This window comes from Arabidopsis lyrata, assembly GCF_000004255.2.
Source record: "Arabidopsis lyrata subsp. lyrata unplaced genomic scaffold ARALYscaffold_3, whole genome shotgun sequence".
NCBI lineage: Eukaryota > Viridiplantae > Streptophyta > Magnoliopsida > Brassicales > Brassicaceae > Arabidopsis > Arabidopsis lyrata.
Genome location: NW_003302553.1, coordinates 2,492,787 through 2,516,215, shown reverse-complemented (window position 1 = coordinate 2,516,215; position 23,429 = coordinate 2,492,787). Strand labels below are relative to the sequence as shown.

At 38.2% G+C, this 23,429-nt stretch overlaps 6 protein-coding genes across 9 annotated transcripts; 3 read left to right on the top strand and 3 right to left on the bottom strand.

The window, feature by feature from the left end:
• Window positions 1-751: 751 nt before the first annotated feature.
• Window positions 752-2,833, top strand: LOC9318529 (vignain). 2 transcript variants are annotated; one of them, XM_021031975.1, is made up of 7 exons: window positions 752-1,098; window positions 1,188-1,339; window positions 1,413-1,497; window positions 1,627-1,811; window positions 1,893-2,036; window positions 2,209-2,419; window positions 2,605-2,833. In XM_021031975.1, the coding sequence occupies exons 1-7, from the start codon at window positions 1,065-1,067 to the stop codon at window positions 2,610-2,612; spliced, it is 819 nt and encodes a 272-aa protein (XP_020887634.1). In that variant the 5' UTR covers window positions 752-1,064; the 3' UTR covers window positions 2,613-2,833. The 2 variants fall into 2 exon arrangements, with proteins under 2 accessions (XP_020887634.1, XP_002884569.2); XM_002884523.2 differs by having other exon boundaries at window positions 764-1,098; window positions 1,603-1,811.
• A 1,763-nt stretch (window positions 2,834-4,596) lies between these two features.
• Window positions 4,597-6,956, bottom strand: LOC9318528. The gene is made up of 6 exons (XM_002882415.2): window positions 6,569-6,956; window positions 6,138-6,489; window positions 5,866-6,068; window positions 5,570-5,722; window positions 5,288-5,480; window positions 4,597-4,966 (listed from the first exon to the last, which is right to left on the bottom strand). Exons 1-6 carry the CDS (start codon window positions 6,890-6,892, stop codon window positions 4,962-4,964), a joined length of 1,230 nt encoding a protein of 409 aa, XP_002882461.1. The 5' UTR covers window positions 6,893-6,956; the 3' UTR covers window positions 4,597-4,961.
• A 131-nt stretch (window positions 6,957-7,087) lies between these two features.
• Window positions 7,088-9,316, bottom strand: LOC9320635 (prolyl 4-hydroxylase 2). The gene is made up of 7 exons (XM_002882414.2): window positions 9,028-9,316; window positions 8,870-8,927; window positions 8,655-8,759; window positions 8,102-8,159; window positions 7,790-7,965; window positions 7,620-7,689; window positions 7,088-7,528 (listed from the first exon to the last, which is right to left on the bottom strand). Exons 1-7 carry the CDS (start codon window positions 9,162-9,164, stop codon window positions 7,233-7,235), a joined length of 900 nt encoding a protein of 299 aa, XP_002882460.1. The 5' UTR covers window positions 9,165-9,316; the 3' UTR covers window positions 7,088-7,232.
• Window positions 9,317-9,487: 171 nt separating this feature from the next.
• Window positions 9,488-17,864, top strand: LOC9320634 (SAC3 family protein B). Of its 3 annotated transcripts, XM_021031151.1 has the most exons (19): window positions 9,488-9,660; window positions 10,036-10,116; window positions 10,294-10,386; window positions 10,559-10,651; window positions 10,882-10,977; window positions 11,280-11,444; window positions 11,746-11,868; window positions 12,118-12,330; window positions 12,665-12,883; window positions 12,974-13,221; window positions 13,408-13,508; window positions 13,606-13,821; window positions 13,920-14,147; window positions 14,224-14,315; window positions 14,392-14,485; window positions 14,582-14,674; window positions 14,777-15,654; window positions 15,723-15,840; window positions 15,969-17,864. In XM_021031151.1, exons 1-19 carry the CDS (start codon window positions 9,569-9,571, stop codon window positions 17,781-17,783), a joined length of 5,058 nt encoding a protein of 1,685 aa, XP_020886810.1. In that variant the 5' UTR covers window positions 9,488-9,568; the 3' UTR covers window positions 17,784-17,864. The 3 variants fall into 3 exon arrangements, with proteins under 3 accessions (XP_020886810.1, XP_020886811.1, XP_020886812.1); XM_021031152.1 differs by lacking the exons at window positions 10,294-10,386; window positions 10,559-10,651; XM_021031153.1 differs by lacking the exons at window positions 9,488-9,660; window positions 10,036-10,116 and having other exon boundaries at window positions 10,298-10,373.
• Window positions 17,865-18,594: 730 nt separating this feature from the next.
• LOC9318527 (putative F-box protein At1g47790) lies at window positions 18,595-19,422 on the top strand. Its single transcript, XM_021033196.1, has one exon. The coding sequence runs from the start codon at window positions 18,598-18,600 to the stop codon at window positions 19,351-19,353; it is 756 nt and encodes a 251-aa protein (XP_020888855.1). The 5' UTR covers window positions 18,595-18,597; the 3' UTR covers window positions 19,354-19,422.
• Window positions 19,423-19,540: 118 nt separating this feature from the next.
• On the bottom strand, window positions 19,541-21,554 carry LOC9320633 (probable protein phosphatase 2C 35). The gene is made up of 2 exons (XM_002882413.2): window positions 19,916-21,554; window positions 19,541-19,823 (listed from the first exon to the last, which is right to left on the bottom strand). The coding sequence occupies exons 1-2, from the start codon at window positions 20,822-20,824 to the stop codon at window positions 19,686-19,688; spliced, it is 1,047 nt and encodes a 348-aa protein (XP_002882459.1). The 5' UTR covers window positions 20,825-21,554; the 3' UTR covers window positions 19,541-19,685.
• Between the last annotated feature and the right edge of the window lie 1,875 nt (window positions 21,555-23,429).

Below are 23,429 nucleotides of genomic sequence, written 5' to 3'. Positions count from 1 at the left end.
TGAATAATTCAGTTATGTATAGTTATATTGAATAATTCAGTTATGTATAGTTATGTAGTATAGTATTACAACTAAGAATCATTTTTAACAACAAATGACCTTCATAAATGTTGACAGAAAAAGAACATTTCTACATTAAAGATACAAAAAATATCATATATTAATGGATAAACAATGGCTTATTATCCTGAAGATCAAGATTTTGACCGTACAAAAAGTAAAAGACTCTGGGATATCTAAGCGATAAACAATATTATCCCAAAGATTAAGGTTTTGTGGTGGTCCTGTAATATTGATGTTAAATTAATTTGTTATAGCTTTTTTGGTCGTCACCATATACACCAAGCAACGATAAAAAACATCAGATTTATGATATATTTATGTCTCTACTGAATTTTCCTATTAAAACTAATCGTTGACAAAAATAAAAAATACATATATATATATATATATATATAGATATCCTATCACTAGTACAATGTTATTACTATATATCTAGTTAAAGTTTAAACATATTTCACACGCAAGCAGAAGGGTAAATGTCAGGAGATAATTACAATTTGTTTTATAAAATTGGCGCATAAAAATTAAATAGGGGGTATTGAAGTTAGATTTACGATTTTTCATGTTTAGATCACTAATCAGACGACAAAGAAAAGATCATTAACTAATTAATCTGTTAGTAAATTTATTTTTCATAACGTCCCTAAAATAATTCTATGAAAATTTATGGTTTTTCTTTACTAACAGACAAAAAAAATTTCAACTTTAATTCAAAATTGAAACGAAGAAAAGAGATTCGACTGATGAAGAGCATCGTGTTGCATCGGCGCATTTTAGCTCTTTTAGGTTGAGCCACGTACGGACTAGAGACTAGAGTTTTTGTGATGATTTTGCTCTTCTCATGATCAGTTAGTTCTCATCTTGATCCATATATCAAAGAAGAAAAGGATTAAAGAAAAGGGGTCTCACTTTTTGTATGCGAGTCTGTTAGGGTTTTTCTTCTTCTTCCCCTTTCGTATTTTTCCTCTCTCGAGCTCTCAGTTTCTTTGACTCTTTTTGCAATGGACATCAACAAATCTATCGGAGCCGGCGGAGGTTTCTCCCTTTTCTTCTTCTTCTTCTTCTTCTTCCCCTTTCTTATATATTGTTTCTCTATTGAGCTTTCAATTTCTTTGACCTTTCAGAAACGGACATCAACGAACCTATTGGAGCCGGAGGAAGTCGTCGTCAAAACCGTCCTAAAACGCCAAATCCTTTAAACGATCCAAATCGTAGGAATGCGGCGAGAAATGAAGCACAACAACAACGCCCACAAGATCAACAAAATCAAAGACAAGTATGTTCATCTTCTTGCTCTTTGATATATAGAACGAATGTAGATGATAACTTGTTTTGAGTTTTATTTCTAGGAATTTGATGGTATTGCCTACGAGATACTTAAAGATTGGAGGCTTATCGTAGACTTGTTAGGACCTATAATAGAGCAACGAGAAGGTAAACATCTCCTTGGATTTCAAATATCATGTTTGCTAGTTCTGATATTCATATCTTAGTTAAGTTTGCTTGTTTTGATTCTTTGTATTTCTTGTTTATACCTAGCCATTTGTTGGGCAATTGTTCTAGCTCGTCTAATTGAAGCCATGTACAACATTTGGATTGGTGATTCCAAGTGTTTCTTACGGATCTCCGTTGATGATCTTGTCTCAAAGATCAAGGCAGAGGATGATGATAAAGAAATTACAACGTTGAATAGATGTATCAAAGTAATTGAATTGGAAGGGATAAAGAAAGTTCCTACTACTTCCCATGTAAGCATTTTCCATATCTGCCTTACTTTGATTTTTTGTTTGGTTTCCTTTTATATGATTTTCTACATTTATGTGCTGTAGGCAAATCGAGACAAGATAAAAACGATCAAGTGGGTAATTGATACCAATGAAGCTGCCGATAGGAACTTTATTCAGACAAAACTAGAGATATCTCCTGTGGGCATCATTATTGACATAGATGATGAATTCTCCGCACTTCGTGAGGTAAGTTCTATATTGTTAGTGTTTTGACTTTCACCAAATCATGTTACTAATGCTATGGATTCACATTAGACAAAGTAAAGAATGGGAAACACAATCTAACATTCATGAATTTTTTTATATCGAGTATGTCCTGGAGAAATCAAATCCATGGTCCACTTTACTTTGCTTTCAGGGATTTTACAAAGTTAGAGATGTGCCACGTACCGGCAAAACTGTAAGTAGGCACGCATTGATGATCTTGGGCCGTGGACGAACTGTTGAGGGACAAGACTTTTTCATTGTACAAAACTCATGGGAAAAGACTTGGGGCGTGAATGGGTATGGGAGGCTTATAATAGATGATGGTATGAGTTGTATGGCATTCTGGCCACGTCCATATCGAGGTATGTAACGAAAACATACTTTCTAAACATTACAAATTTGTTTAAATTTTGTACATTATTGGTCACAGTTACATGTTGGCCTAGAATTAAGCTTTTGGTTTAGTTACATGCAGCAGCACCAGCTTTCTTATACCTTCATAACAAAGGAACTAATTTGTTCTTTATATTGGTGAATTGAATTACAGATTTTTGATTCGTGCTGGAAGAAACAAGAAGCCTCAAGAGAGAGAATGTGAAGGGCCAAAGTAGAACTGTTCATTTTGAAAAAGCTTTAACTCATATTTCTGTTTCAATGTAAAGCAACTGCATTTTCCTTTCTTCTTTATCCTACTATATCAAGTAACAACAGTTTTTGGGTTTAGATGTAAAGCAACTTCATTTTCCTTCTTTCTTTATCCTACTCAATCATGTAAAGGTCTCACTATTAGTGTAACACCTATATTTTCAACGTCAAAGTGCTCCGATATGATTGTATTTTTTTTTTTAAATGATTTTCGTAAATCCAATATGAAACTAAATTTTAGTAATTGTGTAAACAACATTTAGTAAATCTACCACTATATATACACAGGTATACATCGTCATTTGACTCTACACTAAGAACTATGTCAACTACGTTTAGGAAAAGAAAACAAAGACTTACGTTGTCGTTACTGTTGAAATTACACCTACAATCTAAGAGCAACATTATTGGTGGTATGCTAATATTGGCTCCTAGCATTAGTTTAGTATTAAATTTGTAAAGTTTAGAGTTAAGAGATTGTGTTTTGGTTTTAAATTTTATGTGTCTCCAATGGTAGGTTCTTAACTTGTGGTTCTTAGAACAAAAAGTATTAATATAAAAATAAAATTAAATTAACAATTTTAATTTTAGAAAATTTAATAATTGTTGCAAATTAAAATTTTTAAAACATACATGAGACACAATTTATATCATACATGACATAAAGCACAATAGTTTTAAACTTGATTTCTGAAAATTTTTGTTCATATATGCTCGACCAAATCCTTCTTCAATTGTTGATACATAGCTCTATCAATTTTTGATGATACGAAACATATATAACAATGAAGATGAGACGTTTGGCACAATTTGTTATCATCTTCCGGTTTTAATATTGGTTTTGGTTTCTATCTTTCAGCTATAGTTAAGTTTTAATTTTGTTTCAGGGTCAACTGTTTTTATTGTACTTTTTGTCAAATTGTCCGGACCCGGCCCTGGACAAATTTTAACAAAAGGCCTCAAATTTCCGAGGCCCATTTTGTGAGGTTTTTTTTTTTTTTTTTTTTAAGCCCCCACAATTAATAAAATAGGCTTTAAAAGTCAAAACTAGTAAAATAGACTTCAAAATTAACAAAAAAAAACCCATAATTAGTAAGAAGGCTTCATAATTAGTAAAAGTCTTATAATTAGCAAACAATGTCCAAAAATTAAGAAAAAATGTTAAATAAAAAATTATAAATGCCCCATAGTTAACAAATTTTTTTTTTTAGCAGTTTTTACTTATTAAAAAGGCCTCAAATTTTTTTTTCGTATTCGGCCTCGGATTTTACCGGACCGGTTGACCGAAGAAAACATTTTTCAAAATTGGGGTTCTCTCTAATTTAGACGAAGTAATGATCATACGTAAGCGTACAGAACCGTATGAGAAAAAAGAATATATGTTAAAAATGGTGTAGGAAAATGTCTTCACTTTACCACAATAACTGTTTTTAAAATTGTTAATTGATATCTGCCTAAAGCCCTTTTTAGAGCTTCAATCTTGGGCCAGGCCAGAGTCTCCGAAGAGTGTGAAAGTTTCGATTATTATTTGAACAGAAAGAAAACATAGATTATTATTATTTTATAATAATCTATTTAATACTCTCTGTCCTCGCTTTTGATTTTATTGTATAGATTATTTATTCTTAAGTATTTTAAAATATGCTCAAACAGGCAGAACAATTATATTGTTGGACGTAAGAAGACCATGCGATTCTTGAAGATTCATGGAGTGATGCAACCTCACTAACCTCCATTTCACCTAAATATACACGGCATGCTGCACAACTTCATGAACCGAAAAAAATTCATAGCAGACGGATCAATATATACAGCAACTATCACTCGCTGCGAATGCCAGCTTCACGGCTTAGCCAAATTTGCCAACCAATTCATTCAAATCAGACCAATGACATTTACTTAACCAGGATTAAACCGAAAACCAAAGGTAACAGAATTACAGAATCATGTGCAAAGAACCGGTGATTTTACTTTGTAAGAGACCAAGTCAGGAAAGAAGGAAAAAAAGAAGACTAATTAACAGCATTAAATACCATTTTCATAGAGCGTATTTCATACTATTTTACTAGAAATCTTGAAGTCTGAACGAAGTTAATTTTTTCGGAACATTAATACCCCCTCAAATTCGATTGAAGCAGCACTTTTATCCCGTTCTTACGGTCCGATAAAAGATCAAGAAAAAATTAAACCATAGGTTATCTACCCCTCTCCCGGACTTAGCTACTTGTCCATCACTACTCACAAGCTTGGTAACGCACATCAATCTGCAATTCAGAAATTCACAAGAAACCAATCACCACAAGAACTAAGTCCATTTGGGCCACACAGACCAAAATCTACTTCTGGAAATCCAAAATTTAAGTAGCTGGAAAATGTGCATATGGATGAGTCAATACATCTAGCACATGGGTACTGAATTACACACACTCAAAAACCAACAAATAACAATTGACTTGGGAGCCAACTTATAGCATATGACATGAAACAATGTATCAATGAACATCACATGTGTTATTACTATCTAACCTAAGCTCATCAGAAACATAAGTTAGTTGTTAGCTTTTACAATCAATCAAATAGAGTACCTTTTGATTTTGGAGTTGGCCTGCAAAATATGACATGAGTTTTCTTTTGCCAAACCTTCCTCTCCGTCTTAGCTTGATATTCAACAAGATCTCCACCCGGAGACTCTCTAGCCATGAAAGTGATGTACATCTTGAATCCGGTCACCCTAGTCAGAATAGCCCTCACAATCGATTCACATGTCACACTCGATCCCTACCATTTGATCAAAAAGACTAGTTGATCAAATATATGCAAATAATTGTGTATCACATAAATGTTGAGAAGATAATTAGTTACCAGACCTTGATTTCATTGTATTTTTCCAGAGATAAATCAATCATTCTTTGCACGTATTCACGGCCTGTAATCCCAGTAAGCCAAAGGGGTTCATCAAGAACAACCTGAGAGAAGTAGACCACTTTCCCAGAGTAGCTTTCTCCATCCACGTAGAAACCCTTAACACAATTGTAAATTTGAAAACAAGTTTCAATATCTAACTAAATCAACAAGATCTCAGTCCTTAACTTGATTAATTCATGAAGCTGCTAATCAAAGAGAGCTAAACTAAAAAGAAAGTGAAGTAGAATATAACAAATACCTTGCTCCGATACATATGAGGTCTATATAGACGCATCTTTTCAATTTCCTCGTCGGTGGGAGCCAGCATATCTGGGGGCTTGTAATCGGATTCATCATCCAAACTATCCACGTCCCATTCTTGGTCGCTTTCGCGGCTGGACCCGTCACGGCTGGAGCCGTCACAAATTGGATCACAATCTTCGTCCTTAGGCACTTGTATAACTGGAGAAAAATACTATATAAGTTATAGAGTACCGTATACTTATAGTAGAGAGCAGGAACAAAAAGAACCTTTAGGTATAGGAGTTGGCCTGCAAAAGAGGGCGTGAGCATGTTTTTGCCAGAACTTTTTCTCAGTTTTAGCTTGATACTCGACAAGATTTCCATCTGGAGTCTCTCTGGCCATGAAGGTGATGTAGGATTTGATTCCGTCGACCACACAGATAATAGCCCTCACAATATGCTCACATGTGAGGGTCTTTTGATTGATTCTGTTGTATCTTTGTATTGCCAAATCAACACAGTTTTGCATGTAGGCACGCCCTGTTAGACCACTTGACCGAAAGGGTTCATCAAGATCAACAGCCCAAAGTTCTCGGTAGGCCACTCTCCCTGGATAGTTTTCCATATCCACGTTGAAACCCTAATTAAGCACAAACATTTCAATCAAAAATTCTCAACCTGTATATGTTGAAATACATAAGAGATGGAAGAATACATACATTGGTCTGATACATCTGAAGTCTGTATCGACGCATTTTGACAGCTTCCTCATCGTTTGGATCCACCTTCTTTTTAGTTGTGTATTGGTGACCTACGTCGAAACTATCCACGTCCCATTCTTGGCCCTCCTCGCGGCTCGACACGTCCATTTTCTCCTCCTCACTTATTGTTATGTCTTCGTCGTCGACTTGTTCTTCTTTCTCGCCAACATCGGAGGAATCCACCGGGAAAGTATCATCTGCCTTGCGCTTCCTTGATTCATTCTCCTCAGAGATCTCCATCATCGAATTTTCATCATCCGCGTTCTCCAATTTGGAATCCATAACCCTAGATCTACCAGAAATAATCGACGACTTTTGTATTTGGTGATCCCGTGTGAGATGATGGGTAAATAAATCCCCTGAAAAACCAAATAATACATCACTTATTACCATTTGTGCCATCATTTTCTCTTTGACCGCGTTATCGTTAACGAGATTAAAGTAAAATTTAAAGGTAAAAGTAAAAAAAAGACTCAATTTAACAAGTCGAAGAAACCCATTCGATAAACACAAGAATCCAGTGATACATTTAACAACAATTCATCAGAAAAAAAAAGGAAATGAAGTTCGATCAAGAAAATAAAACTTTTAATGTTACAGAGAAAAAGAGAAATTTAAGTCTTTAACAAGCTTTACAGCTATGTCTGCAATTTCCAGGGAGCTCTGGAGTTCCAACCATATACTCTGGGTTCTTTCCGCATTCTCCAAGCACTGCCCATCTCTCACAGCTCTCGTTTACGTCCGTACAGTTACCATCATGTGTCAATATCTTATCGAATGAGTCCACGTGGATCCACTTTGTAGCCGACCATTTCTCTCCTTCAATCACTGGACAACCTCCGTGAAGGCTAAAAGGATCTGGGATTGCGTCTTGTTGGAGGTTGAAGAACAACAGAGCATTCCCTTTCTTCGGTTTCACTAACAACATTACCAACCAATATCAAAAACACAAACACTCTTAGAGATAACATGGAAAGATAACAAGTCATTCTTCTTTTTTATAGCTCACCAGCGATTCCTTTCTTTGCACAATCAGAAAGATCGTCTTTGTTCTCAGAAAGCGAGCGGCGTGAATATTCCTGCGCAGAAATATTCATCAGAGAGAAAAAAAAAAAAAAAGTAAAGACCTATTTCTCCATGTAAGCGGAAACTGATGGTTTTGTTTGAAAAACAACAAACCTGTGCATCGGGGAAAACCGTTTCTCCACCCTTTGTGACATTAGATAGATACAAGAGAACCGTTGCTATGCGGTGTCCACCACGGGCGATGTTGACTTTGTCGTGGAAGTAGTCAAAGTGAGCATCATATTTCTGACCGGGCTCATATCTCAATACCTGAAGGTCTTCCCCGTTTTCTGTGACCACAAAGTGAAGAACTTAGAAACAATAATATCTTCTGAAAAGAACCTTTCAAGAAACTCAACAAGAGTTAAGGTTCCTTGTGAAACAGAGAGATCACTATTAAAACCCCATTCAGATTGTTTAAGTTACCTTTTGGGAGGAATGTCCATGTTGAGAGCTTGTCCTCTATACCGGAAACAATAGGATCCTGTCATTAAACAAAGGAAGCTTCACATAAGAACTTGTATTCATATTGAGTCATCTGTTCCTATTGATCATCAAGTATCATTCATCAATGATTGATCATCATATATACACAGAAGTAAATTTATGTCTAGCTATCCCTGAAACCTTTTTAGTGGTACTAAACAACAATCACAAAGCAATACAATTCTGGGTCAATCTACTAAGATCTCGACTAATCAACATAATACACTTGATCTATGTAGCTCAAACTCTAATGAACAGTTCAACATAATTTCTAGTTCCATCAGATCTTGAGGGGTTCGACTTATCAGATCCGTTAGTATCAGAAATCAACATCAGAGATTCAGAGTTCTTGAAGTCGAATGACTCATATATTATAATCAAAATCAATTCCAATCAAATATATTCAATGAGATCTGTTGTGGCCAATTAAGGTTCCAAGTTTATCAGCAAAGTAGTGAATTGGAAGCGAAACAAAGAAAAATAAAAATTGCACCTTTCCTTTGGAGATAAACGTGCCGGAGCTAGTACGAACGTCACTGACTTGACTCTCGCCATTATCGTTATCAGCAACCGCAGATCTCTGCAGATTCTCTTTCGCCTTTTCCCCAAAAAAAACCAAAATTAGATACTGAAATTAGCACATTTAAGCCAAAAAGTTTCCAAATTTGAGCTCAAACCCATAGACAAATGTCGAAAATTCGCACTCACAAGAGAGATTAGATGATCACATTCCAAGTCCGTCAAAAAACCTTCATACACAAATGCCCTGAAGAAACAAACAACAATCAATACAAAAAGTTTCCAAATTTACTTGAGGATTTTGCTTCGTTTCTCACTAATAGACAAGAGAAAGAGGAAAATCAAACCTGGGCTTCGCAGAAACCTGTTTGACTTTAGAAGGGTTGATAATAGAACTTGGAGAACTAATCAGAGAAGTGGATGATTGAAGCAGGACGAGGAATATAGCGACGAACAACAACAATCCGAGCCGAGACATCGACATTATAGCAAATCGTAGTAATTGATTGGATACAGATGATCGAGATCGAAAACTAGAGAATAATTTTATTTATTTTTTCCCGGAAAGAAAATAAAGAGGGAAAAAAAAAAAAAAATGTCAACGGTCATGAAAAGTTGATGTTCTACCTAAAACAAGGATGGCGACAACATGCGCACGTTCTTCTTCGTTGATCAATTATTCTTCGTTCCTTGACAAAAGCCCATAATAAGCCCACATTTACTTAAAAGGCCCAATATAAAATTCGGAACTCGAACGACGTCGTTGATTCTAAACGTAAAATAATCGTCGCCGGACGGAGAGGAACAGAAAATTCAATTTGCTCCGTCATTGAACGAAGGTAGAAGAAGAGTAGCAGCGATAATTAAGTATAGCAAATTTCGCAGAGAATGGCGTTTAGGCCTTTCGGGAAGGACGTAGGTCCGTCGATGAGCTCTAAGCCATCGCCGTTTACACCGTTCGGTGCTTCTGCTCCCACTAGGTGTGCTTTTCGATTTCTCTATGGGTGTATATCTATGCCACAATCGCACTTTCCTTCCAGTTTTTGAGGTTTTTAGGATTGATATCACGCTATGGATCTATTATGCTCGAGATTTTTCGAGCTGTTAAATTTACATATTTGCTATCGTTGTATTGAAGTGTTTAGGATCAAGAGAATGTGACAAGTTTCTATGAAATTGTGTGCTATATCACTTAGGCAGTCTTGTTTTGAAGTTCAGTTGCTTATTGCGAATGTAATTTTTAAGGTTTTCTTCACCTTCCTTAGGAGATACTGGTTCTTTACTTTTGCTTTTCGTTCTTACATTGTACTCTTTCTTTTAATACTAACACTGCGAGTTTTGGATTTTCCTTGTAGTGATTCTCCAATTCAACCACCGTCTTCTCAAAACCCTTCAGCCTTAGCAGGACAATCTTTTGGACCAGGTGGAATTCAAAGGTTAGATGAACCTAGCTCTACAGCTTCTATTGCTTTCTATGCGAGTATGTTAGGTTGTTTCTGAGCCTCCATAGGACGAGCCTGTTGTGCTACTTGTTGTAGATTTTTTTCCCGTAAATATGCTGAGTTTCTATGTCCTTTACATTACAACCTGTGTATCGTGACTTTGGCTTGCAGTGGTCCTCCAGTTCAGCGAGCGCCACCTCCTTTGGCTTCTCAAAACCCTCCACCCTCTATAGGGAAACCTTACCGACCAGGTGGGGTTCAAAGGTTAGACATTTTTAATTGTATGGATTGGTTTTATTCCTTTTCTCTTTCAGTTCTATGTGTCTGATGATGATGTTAGGTTGGTTACTTATTTAATTCTTATTTTTTCCTTGTACACTCGGTTTTTCTTTTTCTTTTAGATTCTACCCTAAATTATTATGGTTTTTGCTTGCAGTAGTCCTCCAATTAATCGAACACCATCTCCGTTGGCTTTTCAAAATCCCTCACCCTCCTCAGGACAACCTTACCAACCTGGTGGAATTCAAAGGTTAGATAACTTACTATTATGACTCTCTTTTCCTTTTTTCACTCCTTATATGCCTGTAAAGAATCTTCGGGAAAGGTCTGATCCAAAACAGTTGAAGATGGGATAAACCAAAATTCTATTTACTTTGGTTTTGATTCTTTTTGTGAAAATGGTGATTAAGTCTTCTATATGTTGCACTTATTTTTTACGCCGAGAAAGTTATAGGAACACTTTAATGCTATGTTTTTCAGGAGCCCAGAACCTTTCAATGGAATAGCATGGGGTTCAGAAGCTTTTCCACGTCCAAGCCCCTCTGTGAGACCTTACCAATTTCCTGGAGTTCAAAGGTAAAATTCTACGTGAAATATTTTGACTAAGAACTAAGAAGAGTGTCATATGCGGCAGTGTTAATCACACATCTCAAATGCTTTCAGTTTTCTGCAATTGAAATTATAGCAGTAGGAAGAAAGTAGAGTGTGGCGGAGTGCATTACGTTTTTCTGCCTAATACATAAGGGCTTACTATGGCAGCGGCTTTGAAGCTCCAAAAAGATCATTATCGCTGAATTTGGCTTATAGCTTTAACAAGCAAGCTGCTATATTGTTCTTTATGAGTTAGCTGAATTTACCTGCTGCGTTTTTCCTCACAGGCCTGCTTTAAATCCTCAATTTGGGCACGATGGATCAAGGAATTTCTTGAAAGATCATGGTGAACATAGTCGAGCCACGTCTTCACCTGCTACATCTCACATTCTTTCCAGAATGGGAACTGATGCTGTTGAGATAGGTCGATCACAAGATTCAAAAAGAAAAAGGTCATTTATGCCATTTCCTTTAGATCAATGCCATTTATGCCAGCAGGATCTTTTTGAAATAAACATTCTGTCTGTTTTGTATCCCTATCTTATCCTTAAATTTTTAACATCTGTCCGTTTGTGGGAGTTTGTACACCTTCTGTGTTCTGCATCATGTACCTTCTCTGTCAGATTTCATCAGTTTGTTGTATGGCCTAGGTGGTAGGAATGAGATGTCATATACATGGCCGTGGTGTTTAGTGATATCCTGGTTTTTGATGTAACTAATTTCAGTCTATAAAATCCTCAATTTTTGTTGCAGTCGGTCAGATATTCTTCCGGATCAGACTATGGGGTTTTCTAGAAGAAATCAATCGCCAGTATCAGGTTTTGAGAATGGGAACTTGGTAGATGGTTTTCAGCCACCTTCTAGCCAAACTTGGATGTGAGATTTTTATCCTCTTGGCAGTGTCATAATGTTTTTGACTCTCACTCTCTTTTCGATGTTAGTTTCGATTGGTTTTTAAAAAGGTCATAAAAAATTTCACATGTTGTGGTCTCTTTACTCTTTATGGATAGTAATTTGAACCATACCTGTGTCTTTTTGCTCCTTGATTTTTATACTGATTATTGTTCTATCCTCTCACTGACTTTTGAAACTTATGTCCTGGAACCTTTTCTCATTTTTTCGTAGGCGCTCTCTGTCTTCTGCGGAGAATAATCCCGTGAGGTCGAGGAGCAATCCCAATCGGTTGATTCATCAAGAACAAACCCGAAACTCGCCATTCCCCTATGCACATGAAGTAGCTGAAATTCAGGAAGCTACAAGAAGAAAGTCTTCGGCTATAGCACCTTCTGACAAACCCCTCGGAGATGACCCCATATTGTCTCAACATGACTCTCAAAGGTAGACAGCACGAAACTCATCGTACTTTGTAAAGCTTATTATTTTCTATCCACCCACTCTGTGTCCTACGTGTACGTATAAATGGCAGGAGAAATCACGATTGCAGAATAGAGTTACAATCCTAAGAAACTTTATCGTTAGCAAATCGGTTTATGAGCGTAGTCATCTTAAACTTAAATGGTTTCATGGATAATTTTCTGCTACTAGCCTGTGAAGTCATGCTTACTTCTCTTGCAGCTTTATCATAATGCTCTTGCAACAAATCTACTTTTCTCTATCTGGTTGGATGTGCCTTTGAGCTTGCTCTTAGTTAAGCATGCTGTTTCTGTGATAGGTTTTCGACATCTCCTCCTACGTCAGGCACAAAGACATATATGCTTTCAAGAAGTTCAGATTCTCAATTTCCTGGGCAGCCCTCCTCTCTAAATAGTTTCAATAATACGGGTAAGACAAGCAGTTCACCTGCAACAAAAAGGACGAGATCTCCACCTGTATATCCAGTTGAAGAGGATATCCAGCGAAACTCTTTCCCTTCTCAAGATTGTACGGAAGGGTACAAATTTTTAATCACACAGTATTGACTCTTTGTGTTAATCTGTGGACCTGTTCTTAAAGTTTTCTAAAGTTTGTGGATTTCTTACAGAGAAGAGCAAGCCAGGGCAAAGAGACTGGCCCGCTTCAAGGGTGAACTGGAGCCTATTGCAGACCGACCTGTTGATACTCAACTTACTAAATCACCTGTAAATAAAACTATGAAGCCTCTGGACAACAAACAAACATTCAATTCACTTGAATCAAGTAGGGATGCCCTGAAGGGAGATGCCTTGCCTGATTATGAAAGCTCGGAGCAGCCCTCTCTTATCATTGGATTATGCCCTGACATGTGTCCTGGTAAGCATAAGCCTGAGACATGCATTAAAATGACAACTGAGTGTAATAGTCTTTGGTTCATATAATCTGATTAAAAAAAATTGTGTTACCAACGATATTTATTTTGTCCATAAATGATGGCTAGTTCTAGTAAGTCATGCAATCGCAGAACAAATATAATGATGGACTTTTTCTTCATTTTCCCAGAGTCAGAACGGGGGGAGCGTGAGAGGAAGGGTGACTTGGACCATTATGAGCGTGTGGATGGAGATAGGAACCAGACAAGCAAATCCCTTGCTGTGAAGAAAGTAAGCTCACCTTTTTCATTTCAGATTCTTTCTTAGATGAGATATACTAGACCACCCATTCGCCATGATGACTACTTATATATCTGCCTTTGAATAGTATACGAGGACGGCGGAGCGAGAAGCAATTTTGATACGACCAATGCCAATCCTGCAAAATACAATGGAATATTTGCTGAGTTTGCTAGACCGACCTTACAATGAAAACTTTCTTGGCATGTACAATTTCTTATGGGATAGGATGAGAGCTATTCGTATGGATCTAAGAATGCAACATATTTTCAACCAAGAAGCTATTACTTTGCTGGAGCAAATGGTTTGTGTCTTCTGATCTTATATAAATCCCATTAAACAGGATGATAAATAATATTCTGTTTTAGATGTGTGTTCTTACTATTGATTTTCCTGTTACAGATAAGACTTCACATCATTGCAATGCATGAACTATGTGAATATACGAAAGGAGAGGGCTTTTCGGAGGGTTTTGATGCACACCTGAATATTGAGCAGATGAACAAGACATCTGTTGAGTTGCTTCAAATGTATGATGATCACAGGAAGAAAGGAATAACTGTTCCTACTGAAAAAGAGTTTCGTGGCTATTATGCCCTTCTCAAACTCGACAAACATCCTGGCTATAAGGTAAGTCCTTCTGGGTGAATTTGCGGTCAGAATTGTGTGCTAAGTTCTTAACCCGACAATAAATTCTTCTTGTTAGGTTGAACCTTCAGAACTTTCTCTTGATCTTGCCAATATGACTCCAGAAATAAGGCAAACTTCAGAAGTTCTCTTTGCCCGCAATGTAGCCAGGTAGTTCCTTGGATATTTTTGTTTGCTGTTAGTTTTTTAACTTGATCTAAGTATTGAAACCAGTCGTGCAAAACAGAGCTTGCAGAACTGGCAATTTCATCGCCTTCTTTCGCCTTGCACGGAAAGCAAGCTATCTTCAAGCATGTCTAATGCATGCTCATTTTTCGAAAGTAAGGGCTTATTTGTGATGTGGGTTCAAAAGCTATTATTCTTACCATATTGATGTGTGATTATTTCACTGAGATCTAACTGTATTCTTTCATCAGCTAAGAACTCAGGCACTTGCCTCTCTGCACTCGGGTCTCCAAATTAATCAGGGTCTCCCAGTTTCAGATACGTCAAAGTGGATAGGGATGGAGGTATTTCTTCCATCACTCTGTTACTTGGTTTTATACCTTTCTTGGTTTATCACAGAGAAGTTCTTAGAGATCTTACATTTTTCTTCTGGTAATGGAATTTAGGAAGAGGACATAGAAGCCCTGTTGGAGTACCATGGGTTTTCGATAAAGGTGTTTGAAGAGCCATACATGGTAAAAAATGACCTATTTCTCCATGCTGATAAGGATTACAAAACAAAATGCTCAAAACTTGTTCACATGAAGAAGTCAAGAACCATAGTGGAAGATGTTTCTGCTCCCTCAGTAGAGGAAGATGTTTCTACTCCCTCTCCATTGCCTTCCTTGATCACAGAAACAACTAACGGAAATCAACAGTGTATTACCGCCCATAAACAGGAAATGCCGCCTGCCAGAAGTCTTAAGAAACAAACATCAATGCGTCTATTTGATAAAGAAATGGCTGACTCCAAGACTTCCCTCTCACCAGAGGAGGACAAGCCAGTGAGGCCATTTGTTATAAATCCAGCAGGGCCATCCTTTATAAATCCAGTTGTGCATCAACAGACACAAAATGACCTTACATCAGCTGGTGGATTTCATTCTCCCGTGAAGCTATATTCTCCTATTGTTTCCCCTAGATTTCCTCAAACTAAATCCTCGAATTTGGAGAAACAACCTAATGACGGTCGCATTGGTATGTCTCCTGGGGAAATTAAATTTCCATTTGCAGGGGATGTACATACGAATCATGTGCCTGGACCAGCTTTGCGACAAAGTCTGAAGTCTATGCCAATGGAGATTATGCCTGTAACTACCATTGCAGAGTCTCCGACTGTAGAAAACAAATATGCTTTGGAAGAATCCGTACCTGAAGCTGCAATGATTTGTACCTTGGAAAAGGACTTCCATGACATTGACCAGGAAGATGAGGATGAGAATGGGGTCATCTTAAATCAGTATGATGAGGAAGTGGCAAAGGCAAAACTCAAGTTGATCATAAGGTTTGCCAGCTCCTCATGCAAATTGACAATTGATTTAGGTTATTAACTTTCTCTAATAATATATGCAGATTATGGAAGCGGTGGTCTTCACGTCAAAGTGAATTGCGGGAGCGTCGACAGTTAGCAGCAACTGCTGCACTGAATTCACTATCCCTGGGTACTCCTATCCGATTTAGCAAAACTGATGTAAGTTTCAGTTTTCTTCCTCATAACGTGCTGATCATCAGTCTTTTTGTCAAGGAAGCAATAAAAGTCTTAAAAGGCATGTAATATTGAGGTTGGTAGTCTAATATCAGTTCGCTCTTCATACACAGCAATCAAGGGCGTGTGGTGAGTTTAACATTGATCAAGCCATGAAGAGGAGATTTGAAGAACGCGAGAAATCATGGTCAAGGCTGAATATTTCAGATGTGATAGCTGATATACTAGTTGGAAGGAATCCAGAATCAAAATGCATATGCTGGAAGGTCATCTTATGTACTCAGACTAAATCAGTAAACACAGCATCTTCTGCAAGTCAGGTTACACATTCAGCAGCCAGTCGATGGTTATCATCAAAGCTTATGCCTCATGCAGAACATAGTCTCAATGATGATAATCTGCTGTTTTCAGCTCCCGGTGTGTCGGTATGGAACAAATGGGTTGCAAATGGGTCTGACATAGATTTCACATGCTGTCTCTCAGTAGCTAGGGATGTGGAGGCTGAGAATGATATGTGTGAGACAACATGTGGTGCAAGTGCAGTCCTTTTCCTTGCATCTGGAGGCCTCCCTTTGAATCTTCAGAGAGAACAGCTTAACCGCATTCTTGAATCAGTACCCAACGGTTCAGTTCTTCCCCTTCTCGTAGTAATCAGCTCATGCAATGGGGAACATATGGAGCCTGATACCGATCTCGTCTCGGGACTAGGCCTCCATGATATTGACAAGTCAAAGATTGCAAGCTTTTCCATCGTTTCTATTGCTAATAAGTCGCAAAAGGGGCAGGAAGTTCGTTTTTTCAACGATTCACGGCTAAGAGATGGGATTAAATGGCTGGCGAGCAATTCACCTCTGCAACCAAATCTTCATCATGTTAAACCCCGGGAACTGGTTCTGACCCATTTCAGTTTTTCCCTGGAGTTGCTTAAGCAGATGCCAGATCAGGAGGTTGGTCCTAACATCTGCATATCAGCCTTCAACGACGCATTGGAAACATCACGAAGAAACATCACTTCTGCTGCTGAAGCAAATCCCATCGGTTGGCCTTGCCACGAGACGAAGTTGCTCGAGGATAATAGAAAAGAACGTTTAATGGTGAAGCGGTATCTTCCCAACCTGGACTGGAGCAGTGCAGAGAACGTTGAACCACTCAGTTCCGTGCTAGAGAATTGTAAGCTCCCGTATTTTGAAGATGATTTGACATGGTTAACCGTAGGATGTGCTTCTGGTGCTGAGATAGAGAACCACACGCAACGGCTTGAGGGATGCTTAGTTGAGTACTTATCACAGAGAAGCAATATTATGGGAGCCTCATTAGCTACCAAAGAAACAGGAGTGATGATAGAAAGAAACACTAGACTCGAACTCCATAACTCAAGCCGCTACCATATCATCCCAAGATGGATTGGTATCTTCCAGAGGATCTTCAACTGGCGGATAATGGGTTTGTTTGATGCATCGTCTTCCTCAGCTTACGTACTGAAGTCTGATCTCACCATGTCAACTTCAAGCTATGCAGATAAATTCTTGGCTGAAGATGCATCATACCCATCTTATCGTCCAAATCTTCCATTGCTTCATGAAATGATACAAATCAGCTGCAGCCCCTTCAAGTCGTCTCCTCGATATGATCACAAAGCCCAGAGAGTTGTCGAATCGGTTGAGACAGAAATGGTCATCGATGATCATAGAGATATAGACGAGTCTATTTTGGAGAAGAGCAGCGAAGCTTATAGAGGGACTGATCTGATGATAACTGAGGATGATGAGTTAGCCGATGGAACCGAGAGATCACGGAGAAGTAAAGGTAAAGAAGCTGCAGAGAAGAAGACGATAGATAAGAGAGAGAGAGAGAGATTAGATGAATTGTTGGAGAAATGTAACTTGGTACAGAATAGCATAGCCGAGAAGCTCTGTATTTACTTCTGATTTTCTTCAACCCTTTGTTGTTAATACTTAATGTTGTTGTTGCATGTCAGTTTTTGCGTAAGTAGGTATTTGCTGGAATCACTACACGTGTCATATCAGCTTGCTAAAAGTTTTGTACTTCGCTTACCATTATGTTTTTCCAGACGCAGTCTCAGCGCGTGAACGATACGCGCATATATATAGGCGCTTTTTATGAATAGATGAAATAAAGCACGCGTGAGACCCATCATTCTTGGGCGCTATTTATAATTTTTTTTTTCTAAACTTTATTCAATAATAAACCATTTGTTACAAGGCGCTATTTATAATTAATACCCAGTTATTATAACATGAAAAATTTCTTGTTTAAAACCCTAATTAAACCCTATAGATACGCATAATCTAACAGAGAGGAAGAAGGAGAAAAATATGGTTTGACGATGGAGAAACAAGAAGAAGAAGAGGTGAAGAGAAGAAGGGTGTGTTCATCATCGTCGCTTCCTCTGGATCTAACTTTGGAGATACTCTAAGGCTGCCTGCCAAATCTGTTGTGAGGTCTCACTGCGTGTCCAAGCTGTGGTCGTCCCTCACCACCCTGCCATGTTTCATCAACTCTTTCGCAGCTAGGTCCTGGCAAAGTCCTTGTCTTCTCATCTTCACAGTTCAAGGCAATAACCTAGTGGTTTTTTCCTTGCCACAACAGGGGAATTCGGACAAGTCTTCTTCTTCTTCTTCTTCTCCTGTGGACAGTTATCTTATCAAAGAAGACACCAAAACCTGTCTCTTTTCCCTCGCTAATTCAGTCCAGGGCTTGTACTGCTTTCAAAACCCAACCATGAGGTGGTTCTCAACTTTAACTAAAGCCGAAAGCTCCTGGGGAGATGCGACAGGATTTATAGGATACGACCCGATCGATGGTACATACAAAACTCTGTGCATGCCTTTTGTTCCTGATACTAAGACAAGGACAAAAAACAGCAACCATCCTCGGGTTCTTACATTGGGATCAGCTCAAGAATCATGGAGATCCATCAAAGGTAGCTTTGAACATTACTCTTACACTCATGGACAATGCATCAACGGGGTTCTGTATTATGAATCTTTTCTTAAATATGATAGTGCTCATAGCTTTATAGTAAGCTTCCATGTCAGATCTGAAAAGTTCAACAAGATACAAGTTCCATGGAAACTTTGCCGAGGTTACCTCTTAACTTACGAGGGAAAGTTAGCTTCTCTTGTTTACTCAACCAATATGGATGCCTTTATTTCACTATGGGTTTTGGAAGATGCAGAGAGCCATGAGTGGTCGTTTAGAATATTTTCTTTACCTTTTCCTCTAGATGATCCAATTTCGCACACCCTTTTAATACTAACGGGTGTGACTGAAGCCGGTGAGTTTGTTTACGCACCAACAACTCTGGAGAATCCGTTTCATGCTCTGTATTTCGATCCACAGCGAAACAGCTTTAGAAGAGTCATATATGAAGGAATTGCGGACAACGAATTTAGGCGACGCAATGGACTTGGAAACAAACCTCTCCGTAGGCTACATATATTTCCCAATCACGTAGGGAGTCTTATGTCTTTCTAAACATTATTTTTGTTTTCTGTTGTTTTCCTTAGAATAAGGCACTTATAGTTGATGATTTCTTGTAAACGTTGGCAGGATTTTTCATAAAGTTTTCATTCTTTAATTTAAGAAAAAAAAATACATAAGAACTTGTTTGTGTCATCAAGAGCTTATTCTCTGCAACAAGCAACGTTTAAAGAGCAAATACCGTAGTAAACACGTCATTTAATCTTTGGTAAAAGAAGCTCATACACAAAAGAGAGAGCATTACTTTTAACTTTGCTATATAGTTAGATGGAATCTGTGACATACAGTACAGAAGAATCAAACAAAGGGGCAAATAGGAATGTGAATCATTCATTAGACAGCTTTTTAATCTGTACAATGATAATTGTGATATCATCTGTCCTATTCTCATGCTCCAACCACAGTTTGTATGATTCCGCTGCAGCTGCAGCGCATCCATCACGCGGATCAGCGTATCTCCCCACCTGCAAACAACATTTTTCAATCACATTAAAACCCCAAAACAACATGATTCTACATAACACATATTGTGATCTTCAAAGGAGTATTTTACTACCATATCAACAACAGCTTGGCTTGGAAGAAACTCGAAAATCCCATCGCTTGCAACAACAAAGAACAAATGGTTAGGCGAAAGATGAACCATTGACACTTCTGGTTCTGCAGTAACTCCAATGCTCTCAGCTGTAAAATCTCCAACACTCCTTGTAAATGCGGTTCCCGGATACATCCCGTTTTGTACCCAAAGTCTCGGCGGATCACCTCCTTCGCTCTCTTCGTTTGCCCATGTTTGTATATTCGGATCTTTCAATCCTTCCACTTGATCCACACTCAGCACTCTAGCTCCACACGCTTTCACCCTCTCGCATTCATCTTTCCTAAAAGGCGTTTGATCATAAGACAAATCCTCTGCTAGAATCCGATTCCTGTCTTTAACAGCAAGAACCGCCCTCGAATCCCCTACATTGGCAACATAAATCTTATCCCCAACAACAAGAACCGTAATGGCAGTAGTACCACTCATCGAATCATCGATTTCACTATCGTGTAACTCCTCATTCACCCTCAAAAAAGCAGACTTGTAAGCTTTCTCAGGATCCTCAAGCAGAGTTGGGTCTTCAGACAACATTTCCACAACCCTCTCCTTGACAAAATTCGAACACTGCGTACCAAACACGCCGTGACCATCAAACACACCGAAGAAATGAACATTCGGGTTACCTTGAAGCTCGGTTTTGATGCAGTAAGTGTCTTGATTCTCTTTATCAGGTGAATCAGGATAATAGCCTCGTTGAGATAAGACAGAGTAAACCATGTCGAAATTAGGAGAAGGAACGTGAATAGATCCAAGAGGTTTCTGATCTTTCCCTTTGACAATACCATTGGCTTCTAAAGGTCCACGAGAATCTCCATCTGATGACGACGACGGATATCGGCTACAGCATTTGCATTGAACACAACCCATAACGCAGAAAACAGATTCGATTCCGCAAAAAAGAAAAAAAAAACGAAACTTTCCTTCAAAAATCTTGAGCTCCTAGCTCGGGCTAGAACAAGCAATCTCTAGGAAAACGAAATTCGTGGGAATCAACAATGGCGTCCACAATAGGGTAGGGTTTTGCAGATGTCATGTTAAACGCGGCAAAATCGAAAAAGGAAGACGAAATTGAAATCCAAAGGCAGAATCTTTATGGAAAAAAGTAGAGGAAGAGGAAGAAGAGAAACAAAGGTTACAAAGAGGGAAAATTCGTAACTTTATCTTGTTGTTGTTGTTGTTGTTGTTGTTCGAATTCTTCTTTCTTTTTTCCTTGGTGGTCTTCCTCAACCTTTGTTTTTTCTCCCAAAGGGTTATGTCGTCAACCCTTTTAAGAGAAAGCGTCAAAATTTGAGAAACCCTAAAATGCCAAAGCAGAGGAATTTGTTCGAGAAGAAAACGAAGAAGAAGAGAGAGAGAGAGAGAGAGAGAGAGAGAGATGAGACTTTGGTTTGGTGGATCCGACGGATGGTACACGGGTGGGTTTGGCCTCTGCCACAGCCGCGCACGAATTCCCAAATCAAACCAAAAACTTTTTGAGATTATCGATGCTTTTCTTTTTCTCGAGACTTTTCTCGTTTATTTTCTCCCCGTAACGGGTCGGGTATCATAACATTTTCTCGACCCGATAAAAATATTGTTTCGGTAAAAAGAAAAGACCTAATGGGCTTGGCCTGTTGAGACCCATGTTCTAAAAATCCCCGCCTACACCCGATTACTCCCCGCTTAATCGCTAGGCCCACCCTATCCGCCTCGATTAATGACTAATCCCTTAAAGAAATCAGTCACCCGATTACTCTCCGCCTAATCCGATTACTTCCCGCCTAATCCGATTATTCCCCGCCTAATCTTACATACCCCGATTATTTTTAGATTGCTAGTATAAAAAAACTTTTTATTTTTGTTATTCAATCATTTGAATTGAGAGTTTGTAATGTTTTACAATAACTTATGTTCAAATTTTAATAAAAATCATAAATTTGAAATAAAAATCATAAAAATTTGTCTCAAAAAATACATTTTTATGTGTTTACTGCAATTTTGAAAATAATATTAGATTAATATGTTTTAAAAATATTAAAATAACCCTAAAACTAATCCCCGATTAATCCTCGATTTTAATCCGATTTTCCGATTAATCGCTAGGCCCATGTCGAACGCCCGACTAGCGCCTAGCGATTTTTAAAACAAGGGTTGAGACCATGTATTATATATCCACTGTTTATGAAAGTGAAACCGTCTTTTTTTTCGTGTGTATATATGAATCAACTATTGAGGGGGGTTAGACCAATTACATGGAAGAACTAGAGAAATAAATCTTCTAGCAGAAAGATTCGATTCGATTTCTTTTTGTCCTTATCTGCAAATGGCTATTATTATTCGGTGAAAGAATACGTTTGAACTCAAATTATTTGAGGCACTTTTTGTAATCGATCAAGATATCTTCTCTGCTTCAAATATTAGGGAATTATATAATTAGGCATGAGAATGACCAATTGACACGCGACTGTCTTGGTAGCCATGCATGAAGACATTTTTCTTTTCTTGAAACACATATACTTTCTTAAGTTAGTTTACTATTTTACTTAACTTTTGGAATTACAGATTTTACCACTACCAATATATATATGATGGATCGTATGATGTTATCAGGGATATGATCACTTTCTTCTTCCGTTTAACATTAACGAAGCTTCTAGTAAATTATGGATATCTGTAGAGACACTAGATGTACAACTAGGATGTTGAAAATCCGATCCATGCAACATTCAACTCTCTGGACGTATAATTAACCACCTAACTATATTTTGTTTTCCTATATAAAACATCTTAAAAAGACAATTTATGTCAAAGTTTCTTCAAATGCCAAAATAAATTTGGTATCCACACAGAGAGATGTGAAACATTTAGCTTGTATTTAGAGATAGACTCACATAAGAATATTTGTTTTTTTTACTACATGAAAAAGCATGCATTATTAATACATTTTAGGAGAGTTTGTTAATAATACGACGAAATTCACGCCCTAAAACTTTCTCCCAGACACGATTACCAAGGTAGTCGCTAGCCTTGGAGGAGATGAGTTTCTTCCATCGTCGTTGCTCCTCCGGCAGCTTAGTTCTCTGATCGGTGTTGCATAGAAGGTGAGATCTCTCGGGTGAGCCTCCTTCCGGCGAGCCTACTCCCTGAGATGACTCCTTTTCCTCTGTCTTTTTCGAGCCACTCTCGTCCTTTCCCGAAGCTTTCGGTTTCTTTCCTCGATCTGAGGCCTCCTACGGCACCTCCAACGGAGCGTCCATCTCCGTCGACTCCGCCAGAACCGCCAGATCCACTAGATCTCCGATTTCGCGTCTTGTACGGTGTCTCTTATGCTCAGCCACCACTGGCCGCCATCTCGTCCTTGTTCATTGCTCCTATTCCGTCTCCATCGTTAGATCTTTCTTCTCTGTGTGTATCTCCGGTGGCCGCTTTTTTTGCGCTACTCCAAGCAGCCATTAAAGTCTCTGCCAGTGACTGTCTTGGCGGGGACTTGCAG